The sequence below is a fragment of the Canis aureus genome, chromosome 2 (assembly GCF_053574225.1).
Source record: "Canis aureus isolate CA01 chromosome 2, VMU_Caureus_v.1.0, whole genome shotgun sequence".
Lineage (NCBI taxonomy): Eukaryota > Metazoa > Chordata > Mammalia > Carnivora > Canidae > Canis > Canis aureus.
In genome coordinates, this window is record NC_135612.1 from 20796571 (window position 1) to 20810573 (window position 14003).

At 41.3% G+C, this 14003-nt stretch overlaps 1 protein-coding gene across 1 annotated transcript in view; it reads right to left on the minus strand.

Annotated features, from left to right (window-relative positions):
- Window positions 1-465: 465 nt before the first annotated feature.
- The window catches only part of LOC144291629 (uncharacterized), a 37904-nt gene continuing 24366 nt past the window's right edge, over window positions 466-14003 (minus strand). Inside the window, exon 4 of the mRNA XM_077861255.1 lies at window positions 466-788. Coding sequence (XP_077717381.1) covers window positions 466-788 — 323 coding nt within the window. The remainder of the gene's footprint in view (window positions 789-14003) is intronic.

Sequence of the window (14003 nt, forward strand, 5' to 3'; positions counted from 1 at the left end):
TGATGTGATCATCTGAAATGAAAAGTGGTCTCCCATGAAGGAGATGGAAGAGAAAGGAGTGTTCATCTTTCTTAATAGACGGGGCAGAGCCAGTTGACTGGATCACAGGGTCTCTCCGCACTTTCTGCGTGTGTCTGGGTGCGGGGGTGGGGGCAGGGCCGGAGCGGGGGAGGGGAGCGCAGGCGCCTCTAACGGGAACAAAGATGGGCCATCGCGCCCCCTCGCGGCCAGGCTTCGGGTTGCGCCTCCCGGGCCGGCTTCAGCCACAGGAATCCTGTCATTTCCTCCGTTAAGCCAATCAGCAGCCGCGTCTCAGACCCGGCCTCCGGCCGCCACCCAATCAGCGGGCGCCATGCAAATCGCCGCTTCCGTCCCGGGGACCCGCGGCGGGTCCGCGTCCTCCCCGCCCTCCCGCGCTCCCGCCCGAGCAGCTGCCGGCCGAGGGGGCCGTGCCGGGCGCCTGCCTCATGCATATGCAGACGAGCTGCCCCCGCCCCGCCCCGCCCCCGCCCCCCGCGCCCCCGCCGCGTCCGAGCGCCCGGCCGGGCGCTGCTCCGAGCTGCGGTCCCGGGCAGCTGCTTCCCCGAAGGAGGCCTGCGCGCGCTCCTGGAACGCGACAGGCAGAGGGAGGAAGGTACTCTCCTTGAAATCCCCTCGAAGGTCAAGTTGGAGGCTTGCGGAGCCGGGGCGAAAGGCGGCGAGCGTGCCTCTGCGGGTGTGCAAGGGAGGCTCTGCACGCAGGACGGTTGTGAAACGTCTCTCTCCTCCCAAACACCGGGTCCGTTGCTCTGAAACACACAGTGTGCTTGGTCACGTCCAAAGGCAGGACGCTGGTAGACGGTTTCGAGAGCCCAGAGCTACAGCGTGTATTTGTCCTGGACCTCGGGCTACACAGCTTCCAAAACTGCAAAGGATTGGAGATGAGCTCGCACGGCGTTAGAGCTCCCTAGTGCTGGAGAGAGTGGGGGGCGGGGCGGCTACAGACCTGCCGCAGCGCCCGCCCGCGCAGTGCCGGGGGCTTAAGCCGCGCAGGTGAGCCCACCTGGGGCACAAACGCGCACCCATGAAAGGAAAACCAAATCCCGGAAGAAAAAAAGACCTGGGAGTAGTAGGTTGCTATTGTACTTCCATCCAGACCCTGGTTTCCGGCCTTTCAGAGCCACCGGGAAAGGGTAGGCGAGCTTTGGACACTGCTCAGAGCTGACCTTGAGGCGCACGCAGGGGACAGGTGTCGCTGGAGAAAATCGCGCTTTCCATAGTGCTTTGAGATCCTCTAGTGAGAGAGGGGGGAAATGGTCAAGTGGTCTTGTTTCATAGATGCCCACTTGGACGTAGGACTGTCTAAAGGACTTTGTGGTGGGAATTGAGTCCGTTGCCCCTCAAATTTTATGCCATGGAGAAGTGAGTAGAGGGTGCAAGATTTGAAATATTTCGTCATCATTTACTCATTCAGCACGTGACCACGGAGTGCGCATCGCATGCCAGGCACGCAGCATCCCCCTTCGCTGCGAAGCACCCGTGTATGCGCCTGGATTCTCAGGTGTGATGGAAATTAGGGAGAGGAACAGGGATTTGGGGATGGTTTTGGCCCTAGAGTTGCCCATTGTCTTGCAGAAAGAGGTGACAGGAAGGACAGATAAATGTGTAACATGGAGCATGGAAACGTCTTAAATCTCTGTCCGGAATACGGTGAATTCGTATATTGGCATATTCCTGCAGTGAAATACTCCGCAGCAGTTAAAAATGAATAGTTTGTCTTCAAAGCAGTGCTGGATGAAAAAAGCAAATTGCAAAAAACAAAAACAAAAACAAAAAAAACAAAAAACAAAAGCCCCAAAACAAACAAAAAACAAGCGTGGGATATTGATGTTAATATTAGCAATGATTATTGTAAAAAGATTTTTAGAACCTTTCCAAATATAAAAGTTGTTACGTAATTATGTATACAAAATAGAAGTATACAGACATGTCCTGCCACCTTCAGGACGGAGGATATCCCTGGGAGAGAAGGATCCTTGCACCATATGGGCTTGAGCTATATGAATAAGGTTTATTTCCTTAAAGAAGAAAGGTGGGGTGAGGGGAGGAAGAGAGAATTAGAAAGATAAGAGAACATGGAGAAGTATGGGAAGACTGTGTTGAAGTGGAGACATTGAAGCTAACCGCTTGAAGTGACAAGCAAGAGCTAAATGGGAATATTCAAAACATGAGAAAGAAATACTGAAGCTTTTGCACTTTTTATTTAATTTTTAATATCCATACTGTAAAATTCACTTTTGGGGGGTATAGCATTCTATGAGTTTTACTAGTGCAAGGAGTCACATAACCATCCCCACAAGCAGGAAACAAGAGTTCCATTACTCGCTCCCCAAATGCCTTTGTGCTAGCCTTATTTATTTATTTATTTATTTATTTATTTAGTGCTAGCCTTTATAATCAACCTTTACCATTTGTAGTCACCTCCCCTATAACTTTAAATGCTGAAAACCACTCCATCCCTATAGTTTTGCCTTTTTTCAGAATGTCATATAAATTGAATCATACAGTATGTAGCTTTTTCTTTGCGTCTAATTTCCTTCACTTAGAATAATGAATTTGTCTTCATCTGTGCTGGGTTGTTAGATGTAGTTAGTTCCCATATAATTTGTCCCTTTTGACTGCTGAGCAGTATTTCATGGCATGGACATACCACAGATAGTTTCTCTTTTTTACCAGTTGAAGGCCATTTGAGTTGTTTCTGGTGTACAGTCTTTTTTTCTTTTCTAAGTAAGCTCTGTGCCCAACGTGGGGCTTGAACCCACGACCCTGAGATCGAGAGTTGCATGCTCCACTAAGTCAGCCAGGCACCCCTGGTGTGCAGTTACTTGATTCCAGAGAGTGGACTCATTGTTGTCTAGGGTGTTGTCATGTATAATGTGGGTCTTTTATGACTGGTCATTGTATTATATTGTTAAATGTCTTCACTTATTTCCTCCAGAGGTGAAATCTGTAATCTGATTTAAGGACCGTGCGTTGTGAGCTAGGTATGGCCTACTCAGCCAGATGTATAGAAAAACATACATGTTCACAGTCATTTGGAATTGCCCTATAACTAATTTAGTTGTGAGTGCAGTAGGACGTACTAACTAGAGACTCTGATGGTCAGCTTGTGTGAATTTGCATGTATGGCTGATGACCTAACAGTTCTAACTCTGAGCATCTGTGTATTTCCAAGTGTGCAACTATGGCTTGTTTCTAAATATTTCCTTAAATCCTATTGAAAGATGGACCTTGGCCTTTTGAGATCCAGCTTGAGCTTCAGTGGCAGGCTGAAGTTTCCATGTATCTGATTCAAGATGGTGATTTATATCACTATTCCAGGGGTTCCAAACACTTATAAGGATTCTGTGTAGTTCCAGATCCTGGTCTATAGTGTCAGTCCTCAACGGTTTGGTTTCTTCTTGTTTGGTCTTCTGGTTGTTTCTCACTGGGACCCTGAGAGACTGACACCTGGGCTCTATAGAGTAGGTGCTGATTCAGAAATAGAGTACACCTGTGGGGTTATAAACATTTCTTAACATATATGCCTCAGAGTTCCAAAGCCAAATATCAGATGCTTGTGAGTTATCTACTACTTGGAGCCTTATTGGATTTATTTACTTTTAAAACCTGTAGCCCTGTAATGGTTATTTGAAAGCTGTTTTGGTCAAAGGCAACTGGCCCTGTTTTAAGGTTCAAGGTGGGAATGAGAGAACCAAACATTGTAATTTGACTACTCTCTGGATGTGGGTTTGAGTAGAGAAGAGGACACTCCCAGCTGTAAAGAGTGATTATGGTGTTGTGATCAAAGGTACTGTTTCTCATCCTTGTTCCGTTGCTAAAACAGCCCGGAATTTCTTTCTTTTTTTTTTTTTTAAAAAAAGATTTTATTTAATTTATTTATTCATGAGAGACACACAGAGAGAGGCAGACACAGGCAGAGGGAGAAGGAGGCTCCCTGCAGGGACCCTGATGTGGGACTGGGTCCCGGGACTCCAGGATCACGCCCTGAGCCGAAGGCTGCAGCTCAATGGCTGAGCCACCCAAGCATCCTAACAGACCGGAATTTCAATTTAAATTGTATCCAGGGGCTACACTGACACTTTGCAGGTCATCCTTAGTCTTAGTTCTAATAATTAGCACCACCCTTTGGTAAATGACTCTAGAGACAAAAGTTTCATTTAACTAGTCAACTAAAGGACCAGTTGGTAAAATAGCCACTTGTAATTTACTTTGGATACATGTAAGGAGAGGTTATAGAGGTGACACATCAAGAGCTAGAGCGGCCACATTTGAGCTTTGTTAAGGCTTGTGAGACCTTGAGAACAACCCTATCTTATGTGTACACAATTTTCTTGCTTACAAAAGGGCAAAGGAGCAAACATGTTGCTATTTTTTGTTTTAAGATTCCCCCAGCAAGAAGCACTTTATGAGCTCCTCTTCTCTTCCGGGTGGTTTGGCTGGTCTAATAATTGAATTGATCTAAGACAGATGAACAGGAGAAAAACAGAATTCATGCCTACAGGAGCCCCGTAAAAATATGAGACCCAAAGGCAGCCAGGTAATTGAGGCTTACATAACATCCTGAGCAAGGGAAAGGGATAGAGATGTTCGACACAGAGGGACAGAAGGCCATTTACTGGAAGGCAGAGAAGTTGTTTGGAAAACAAAGGTTAGCCTGTTATGCAGATAACTTTCTTGGGTAAAAAGGTATCTCTGATAATAGCTCCTTTCCAATGTAACTTTAGGCAGCTGAGGAGGAGGTAAAGAGCTTTTCCTGAATCTGCTGGGTTTTGATTGCCTTTAGCTCAAAATAATCCTTATGCCACAGAGACATATTTTGGGGTGGCAAATCTGCTCCCCTTTGAGGCATAAGTGAGTGCCTTATCATAATGTAGGAATAATGACATCTCAAGGCTTGTATGATGCATTCACAATCAAGGAAAGTCCCAGAACGGGGTTGACTCAGCAGTACCTGACCAGGATGCTTAATGCAGTGATGAATACCTTTGCTCCTAGGAATTAAATATAGAGGTGCCTGGAGCTTGTGTAAGGTTCCCTGTGCCATTTGCAAAAGGTACTCAGAGAAAAGATAGGCTGATTTTAATTTTGATGTTTTAATCATCGGTTTAAGTACATTTATGGTTTGCTTTGCAAAATGTCAACAGGCATCCCAAGTGGATAACATTTTTAAAAGATTGAATTTCTTATATTTATTCTAATATCATTTCAAAAATATGGTCATTAGTGCCTACAGGTTCATTGGTTAGAACAACCCACTCAGATGATTATTTAAAAACATCTGACAACACTTTTTGTTATTTTCCACATTGTCCCCAATTTTCACTGATTAGAATTTTAGCAAGATAGATCTAAAGGCTTCATTCTAGTTCTGATACATTTAGGAAGGGCTTCAAATAGCATTCCTATCTACAAGATGGCCCAAGGACACTCTGAGAAGATATAATTTATTATCTGATGTATTACTTATGCATTTCATGTTATAAATAATATTATGCTTTTGTATATTATATACCCAACTATTGACAAAACACTTTCACATAGATTATCTCATTTCATGTAAATTATCTCAGGATAACCTTCTATGAGGACTGTGAAAAGGATAAGTTAGTTCTTCTTATTTTATGGTAAATGGTATGGAGGTTCAGAAATATTGAAAACAGCTCGCTTTTTTGTAGAGCTTTTTCTTTGTGCCAGGCAGTGTTCTAAGAACTTTCCATGTTTCAATTCATGTGGTCTAGATAGCAGCTGTAGGAAGCACATACTCTTATTCTCCTTTTCCTTCTATTGACTGAACTGCAGAGGTACAGAGAGAGAAAGTAACTTGTCCCAAGCTACAGAATGAGTAGGTAGTGGAGTCCCCTGAGAATCCACCGGCCTGGTTCCAGACCCCAGTGATTAACCGGTACACTCTCTACCCAGTCAGAGTTCAGCAATTTGCCCAGGCAATTTGGCCACTAAGTGTAGAATCATTAACTTCCAACATGGGTTTTCTGATACCCAGTCAAGTGCCCTTCCATTGTGCATTTGGTTCTAACTTCTCTCATTGTCTTTGCTTTATTGTGTCCCACGTTTTACTACCTTATGGACATCGCATATTTCCCCTAATGGAATGTGAGCTTCCTTAGTGCAGAGAAGAGAGAATGATTCCTTTTCTACATGGACTCTCCTTTACCATGTCTGGAAATTGTTCCAAGATAGAAGGAGTCGCTTAAAATATATTGAATTGAATCGAAGTTGTGGAACTCCTTGAACATTTTAGGCCTGAGAATTTGCAGCTGGATCTTTGGTGACATAAAAATGGTTGACAGGGGCACCTGGGTGGCTAAGTCAGTTAAGCATCTGCCTGCAGCTGGGGGCGTGATCCCAGAGTCCTGGGATTGAGTCCCACATTGGGCACCCTGCTCCGTGTAGAGTTTACCTCTTTCTCCCCCCTGCTTGTGTTCTCTCTCTCTCAAATAAAGAAAATCTTAACAAAAAAGAAAGTGGTTGACAGTGGAAAGGGGCAGTGGTTAAACCAGGGAAAAAGGGAAAGAATTGATGTGATAGGAAAAAGTGCGATAACCATGTTTATATAATCCTTACTATGTGCCAGACATTTTTTACATATCAACCTATACGATCCTTATGACATTTTATTATATCCTCCTTTAATGAAAGGGGAGAATGAGGCACAGAGGTTATATGACCAACATATAAATATACATGTTTCTGGGTGTGTACGTGTGTAGAAGGAGAGAGAAAGTCATGTACATTGTTGCCCATCTCCCTATCTCCCACATAACAATTCCCAAGGGTTTCCTGGTATACTCATTTGACTTTCTTTTTTCTTTTTTTTAAAGATTTTATTTATTTATTTTTAGAGAGAGAGAGAGAGAGCGTGCGCATGCAAGTAGGGAGAAGGGCAGAAGGAGAGAATCTTAAGGAGACTCTTCGCTGAGTGTGGAGCTGGATCTCACGACTGGAGATCAAGATCTGAGCTGAAACCAAGAAGCAGCCACTCAACTAACCGAAGAACCCAGGTGACCCTATCTATTTGATTTTCATCAGATATTTTCTATCCTAGATGCCCTACACTACTGACTTTTCCTCCTCTAATCTCTGCAAAGCACCACACCTATCTTTCTAAAATATGTATCTGATTCTGCTCTTTGTATTAAAACATTTACTGGGATCCCTGGGATCCCTGTGGCGCAGCTGTTTGGAGCCTGCCTTTGGCCCAGGGCGCGATCCTGGAGACCCCGGATCGAGTCCCGCGTCGGGTTCCCGGTGCATGGAGCCTGCTTCTCCCTCTGCCTATGTCTCTGCCTCTCTCTCTCTCTCTGTGTGTGTGTGTGTGACTATCATAAATAAATAAATAAATAAATAAATAAATAAATAAATAAATAAATAAAAATAAAATATTTACTGATTTCTCATTGCTAAGAGGTTATGTGGCCAGCCACATCACAGCCCTGTTTTACATTTTCATCATCATTTCAGCCTCCTTTTCCCAGGCCTTTTATTATGATTGTATTTAAACCCTTCTTAATCCCTGCATGGACCATGTACTTTAATTCTCCTGTGGCTTGTTGGGAAGGGAGAATTTTTCTTTACCTTTCAGAGGTTCTTTGGCTGGTCTGAGAATTAGATTGACATGAGACAGATTAACAGGAGGAAATCAAATCTAATTTTGTATATACAGGAAGCCCACATACATTCAAAGGAGAGGAGGACAGCTCACAGGGCAGTAAGAGGAGCTGGTGACTGGTAATTAGATGTTTGCCTTGCCATACAGATGGGTCACTCAGATAAAATTTATCTCTGGTAGAAACTCTCATTCTGAAAAAGACTCCCAATTTAAATTCTAGGAAGTTAGGGGAGGGCAAATTTTCTCTTTTGCCCGCTTGGTCTTGATTACCTTCAGCTCAAAATATTTCACGTGCCAAAGTGGCAGAATTTGGGGAGATTTGTTCTAAGCTTCTTCATGACTTAATCCATATTGTCCTTTCTGCCTAGAATGCTGTTCCCCCACTTTTTATCTGGCGAATTGCACTTATCCTGCGGGATGGAGTTCAAATGTATTTCTTGATGAAGCTTTTTGTGATCCTATAGATAGAATTAATATATCACTCCACTGATATATTTATAAAGATCTACTGAATGCTTAAGTCCTGCAATTATTATTATTGATGAAGAGAATGCGATTCAGAGGCTTGTCCAATATCACTTGCATAGTAAATTTTCAGACAGATATGCCTGACCTAAAACCTATAAATGTAGCCACTTTGTTTTGTTTCCTCCTTTGATAGCCCATATTAGAGTACATATCACTTTCTCTTCAATAGTATGAACTCCAGAAAAACCAGTTATTTACTTCACATGCTTTCTGCCTAGTGCAGTGTCTGTACTATATAAGAAGCTCAGAGAGAGAGAGAGAGAGAATGAGAGAAGAAGCTCCATGAACACAGGTAAAAGACTGAAAGGATGTCCCTTACCTGGCCCATTGTATCCCACACCACAGATCATACCCCCACACTACTGACTTCTGCAGTGGCTAGCCACAAAATTGACCATCTTGGCAGCTGTTGCCAGTGAGAGTCTTTATTCAACGTATTTAATAGGTATGGCCAGAAAATAATGGCAAGGTACAATTTATTCTACAATACTTGGGCTGCAGGTGCTGTCTTTTTTGTTTTATATTTCTGAATGAATCAGAACTGGCTTGAATCTTATCTTTATGATAGACATAAATATCTATGTTATAACCTAGGAGTATCCCTTCCCTTATTCAGAAATATTTAAGAATCCTATGAGTTTACGGAGGTCCCACAGAAAAGGCCCATGGCTGCTCTGGGCCCAGGAGAACTCTTGTTGGGGCCATTGTGGCATTGCTTCCGGGTACCACATGGTGCTACCATAGATTTCCAGGTCAGGATGCTTCTCTGATGAGCATTTCCACAGGACATGCATCTCAGTGACCATCCTTTGGGTTTGTGTACTATCCAAGGACGTGCTAGGTGGTATCCACTGTCCACATTCAACCCCTGGAGATTCATCCACAGGGGTCTAGCAGTCTTCCCTTTCCCTTACCCCAAACAAAGGATCAATTCCTCTTCTTTTTCTGACAACGAAGCTTGTTTGTTAATAGAAAGATCCAGACCACAAAGACACAAATGTATATTTACCTCCATAGTCTAGAAACACTTCCCTTCCTTTATAAAAATTCCTTCTTCCAAGGACAAATTGGAAGACTTCATGGTATCTTCTTGCTAAAGGAGCTACAACAAGATCTTCACCAGGTTGCCCTTTTAAGTAGTTAAATCTTTAGTGGGGTTTCCAGTTGAAATAACAAAAATGTACTTAATGGTACACATAAGTGATAGTTGTTCTTTTTAAAGGAGTCACTTGCTGTACATTATTGTAGTTTGCCACCATCATCTCAACAGTGTTTTGATTCCACCCTCAGGTTTTCAGAGCCTGTAGCCCAATTTTTAAAAAATCATTCCCAAAGAGCACAAATATTTATGTTTGAAAATGGATTTGATTTCGGAAAGAGTCCAGCGTTATTTGGCTTAGTTTTGTGAATAAAATCAGCGTGAAAAGCTGCTTTTGGTATGAAAGGAGGTGAAACTGTAAGGTAATACCACTGATTTTGTACGTCTTAACAAGTCCATAAGGAACTTTCTGAGTATAGTGTCATGGATGGAAGGTCAGGGAAGTAAATATCTAGCTTCCAAAAGTGACTACAGTAAGAATGGTACAATCTGAATACAAGTATTCTGGAATATTTGTGACCAACAAGTGTCATTATTGTCTACGATTCTATAATTTGCATATTATGTCCAAAATTTTTGCTGAAAATAGCAATGGACTAGCGCTTCTCAAATTCCATGTGAACAAGAATGCTCTAAGGTATTAAAATGCAGATTGTGAATCAAGAGCTCTGGTGTAAGCCCAAGATTCAACATTTCTAAACAGCTCCCATCTAAACATGATGGTCCAGGGACCTCTCTGAGTATCACTATCCTAGACTCTCTAAATAGCTCTCTTAAGCAAGTTAAATCTTGATTTGCCCATTGATTTTGGTGCCCACATTAAACTACACATGAGTTTGTTTTTTAGCAAAATATTTCTTTATGTTCCTATATATGAACTTTGTGTCAGAACAGATAATTTTCTGTGTACTTTATCAATGAAGATGCAGCAGTGACCCCATGACATTTTCCTTAGATTGGGTATTTTCTTTATTCAGAACATAACAGACACTTCCATGGGGAAAAAAATGATAAAGTAATTTAAGTGTTCAACTTCACTAATTATTACATGGCAGTTATTATCACATGAGAGAAAGCAAGGTACATTTTGATATATTTAAAGTTGTTATTTCTGATTTGACAATTTTTGAAACTGATGTTACAAAAGTTCTTTTGCTAGCTAGCTAAAAACAAAATCCTATTTCACAGCTAAAATGTAAACAGCTAAGATGTAATCGGAGGACTAAATTTTCACAGCTACAAAAACACAGCTGTGAAGCATAACTTTAGATTGTAATAAAACCAAATAGTTCTGCATGCTAATAATGGATATTACAAATAAAGATGAGAATGACTTTGTTAGAATTTTTAGTATTTAAATACCTTCGCTAATGTTACCTGTTTAACTGAGAATGTTCTCAAGCTACCTGCCACATATACATCTATTGAATGTCTAATATATAGATTTTGCTAGGATCTAGTGATACAGAGTTGCATATGATAAATCATTCTTTCAAGGAGTTATTTTGTATTGCATAACATGTCCTGTGTCAGTTCGTTTGAGGATCTTTTTTCAGGTTATAAAACTAGTGCATGCAAATTGGAAAAATATTAGAAAACTACAAAAGAGAATTACAAAAAGCAAAATATACATTATTAAAAGACCTACCACTGTTAATATTTCATATTGTATTTAAGTTTCCACTGACCTAATTCTAAGTATTATTATTTATGGCTTCTTGGTGTGCTTTATTATTATTATTTTTAACGGTGGAAATAACTCTTGCTGGTCAGTGTCAAGGTATATTGCAGTTGAATTTTTATGCCTATGTTGGCATGGGCTGGATTTTGGAAACCCACAATAATGTTGTATATGATGTGTGTGTGTGTGTGTGTGTGTGTGTTAGTATGGAGACTTAAAATTACTAAGGAATTGGAGCAGTGGCTGGAATGCCATCTAACTCTGTAGATACTACCTTTATGATATAACTGATAGTGTTTATATCCCTAGAGTTACTTATGTGCTTATTATGTTTTGCTTTCAGTTTTGTGATAAATTTCTTAGATTGTGATAATTTTTTTTAAGATTTTGTTTATTCATGAGACATACACACACACATACACACACACACACACACACACACAGAGGCAGAGACACAGGCAGAGGGAGAAGCAGGCTCCCTGCAGGGAGCCTGATGTGGGACTTGATCCAGGATCTTGGATTCATGACCTGAGCCAAAGGCAGATGCTCAACCACTGAGTCACCCAGGTGCCCCAAGATTATGATAATTTTAAAATGGGAGTCAGTGGACCTAGTTCTTTACTAAAACCTGTCACACATTTTTATCATCTGTAAAATAAGGTACATTAACTACATATCCTTGGTTTTCTTGATGTCTTGAATTTTAAAATTCTGTGGCTATTTTTATTTATTTTATTTATTTATTAAGTTTCCTTTTTTTAAATTTTTATTTAAAATAAATTTATATATATATATTTATATATAAATAAATTTATGTATTTATTTATATATAAATAAATTTATATTTATCATAATTTATTTATGATAGTCACACACACACAGAGAGAGAGAGAGACAGAGACAGAGACACAGGCAGAGGGAGAAGCAGGCTCCATGCAGGGAGCCTGACGTGGGATTCGATCCCGGGTCTCCAGGATCGCGCCCTGGGCCAAAGGCAGGCGCCAAACCGCTGCGCCACCCAGGGATCCCTATTTTCAAATTTATATCTTGTGTGTAAATAGATCTATCCTCATAGATCCCTTCATATACTTTTTTTTAAAATAATTTTATTGAATACACTGCAAGGGAGCGGTAAGCAGGACAGCAAGGGAGAGATGGTTTGTGATATGTTCGTATATTTTTGATAATCACCTGAATCAGTGTAAACCTAAAGTTTCTTTTAAAATCTATAATTTGGAGGTCCCTGGGTGGCTCAGTTGGTTGAGCAGCCAGCTCTTGATTTTGGCTCAGGTCATGATCTCAGGGTCCTGGGATCAAGTCCCACATTAGCTCCACCCTCAGCGGGGAGTCTGCTTAAAGAGTCTCTCTCTCTCTCTCTCTTCCCTCCTCCCCACTTGTACTCTCTCTCCCTCCTCCCAATAAATAAATAAATCTTGTAAAAATTAAAATCTATAATTGGAATAATAATCTAGAAAAGAGCTTGTCAAATTATTGCATGTAGGCTAAATCTGACCCACTGACTATTTTTGTAAATAAAATTTTATTGGAACACAGCTACACCTATTCATTTGTGTATTATCTATGGCTGCTTTAAAGCTATAAATGGTGGAGTTGAGTAGTTGTGTTAGGGACTGTATTTACTATCTGAACTGTCATAGAAAAAAGCTTGTTGATCTTGATCAAGATTAATGATCTTTTGGATCAATAAATGTGCTTTTCTTTGGATACTTAGAATGACTATGAATAAGTATGGTATCTTAGTTACAGCAGCAGGGGATATAGATATGGAAGACATTGCCTGGGTCATATAAACTAGCCCCTGGTTTTGTAAAAAGGGCTTTTTCCTAAATGGAATTTAGTTGGGCTTGATTTCCAGAGGTCAGCTAGATCTGCATCAGATAAATGCCGCATCTGTTGTCATGAGAGAAACTAGAGTATCAGAGTGACACTCTTTAAACCTGCAAGATTCATCTTGAATGACTCGGGCAGAAGCATTTTCAATTAATATAGGGACCCTTTGTAATAAAAACCAGGCCAGGAAAGCCGTGAGCTTTTAATATTGCAGGGTTAGAGGTACTATTTCACAAGGAATAGGGGCCAAAGTCATGTTAATAGTTGATGTACACATTTCTCATGAAGATTAGATAGGGCCTTGCTCAAGTCTTTGGAAGAAGATGAACCTTTCTGTGATTAGGGGTGTAAACCTTAAAGTATTTGGCAGGAAAGTGAATTGCAACATTACTGGTGAAAAGTGTCCTCACTGACCTTGAACTACCCACCTTTTGCATAGACCATGGACTTGGAGGAAGCTTAAACAGAGACAGACCTCTCTGAATTCCTAATGAAGCCTGAGACAGCAGAGTTTGCAAAGCAGAAGATGTACCAGACCCAGGACTCAGTGGCGGAAGAGTGGTTTGTCCTTTTTTGAGAGGGGTTGAAGAGAAGACAGCTGAAAGGACCTGAAGACGCTTGGGAGAAGGTGAGAGAAAGGGAGGGAGAGTGTCCTCTTGGAATCTCCTCCAGAGGCTGAGATAGAGGGACCTTGCCTCCTCTGGTACTGTGAAAAGTCTACATAAGTAGACGTTCATGACCTCAAAGATTTGGATCCTTTGCTGCTTTGGGACACCCTGCAAGCCTTTGGTAAAAGAATGCTAAAATATCTGTCAGGGTCTAGTTGGTATTCTGGTGAAAGAGTTCTGGAATGAATTCAGTTTGAATCTGAATAAATACCAATCTGCCCATTTGCAGACCACCAGGAAAAGGGCTGCCCAGCCTGAGTGTTCAGGGGCTCCTTCCTCTGATTCTTCATTCCTTTGCTGAACAGAAAGGACACTCCTGCTCTCTGCTCCAGAGAGCTTAAAACTGTTAACTGGGTGGGAAATTATCAGTTGTTTGAGATGATTGGAACTGAATTGAGGTTTTCTTTGTGAAGCAAATAGAAGATTTAAAAGATTATTGAAAATAATTTAATTTTCAAGAGAAACTGAAGCATCTTGTATCAGCAACAAATAGAAAAATTAACTTCT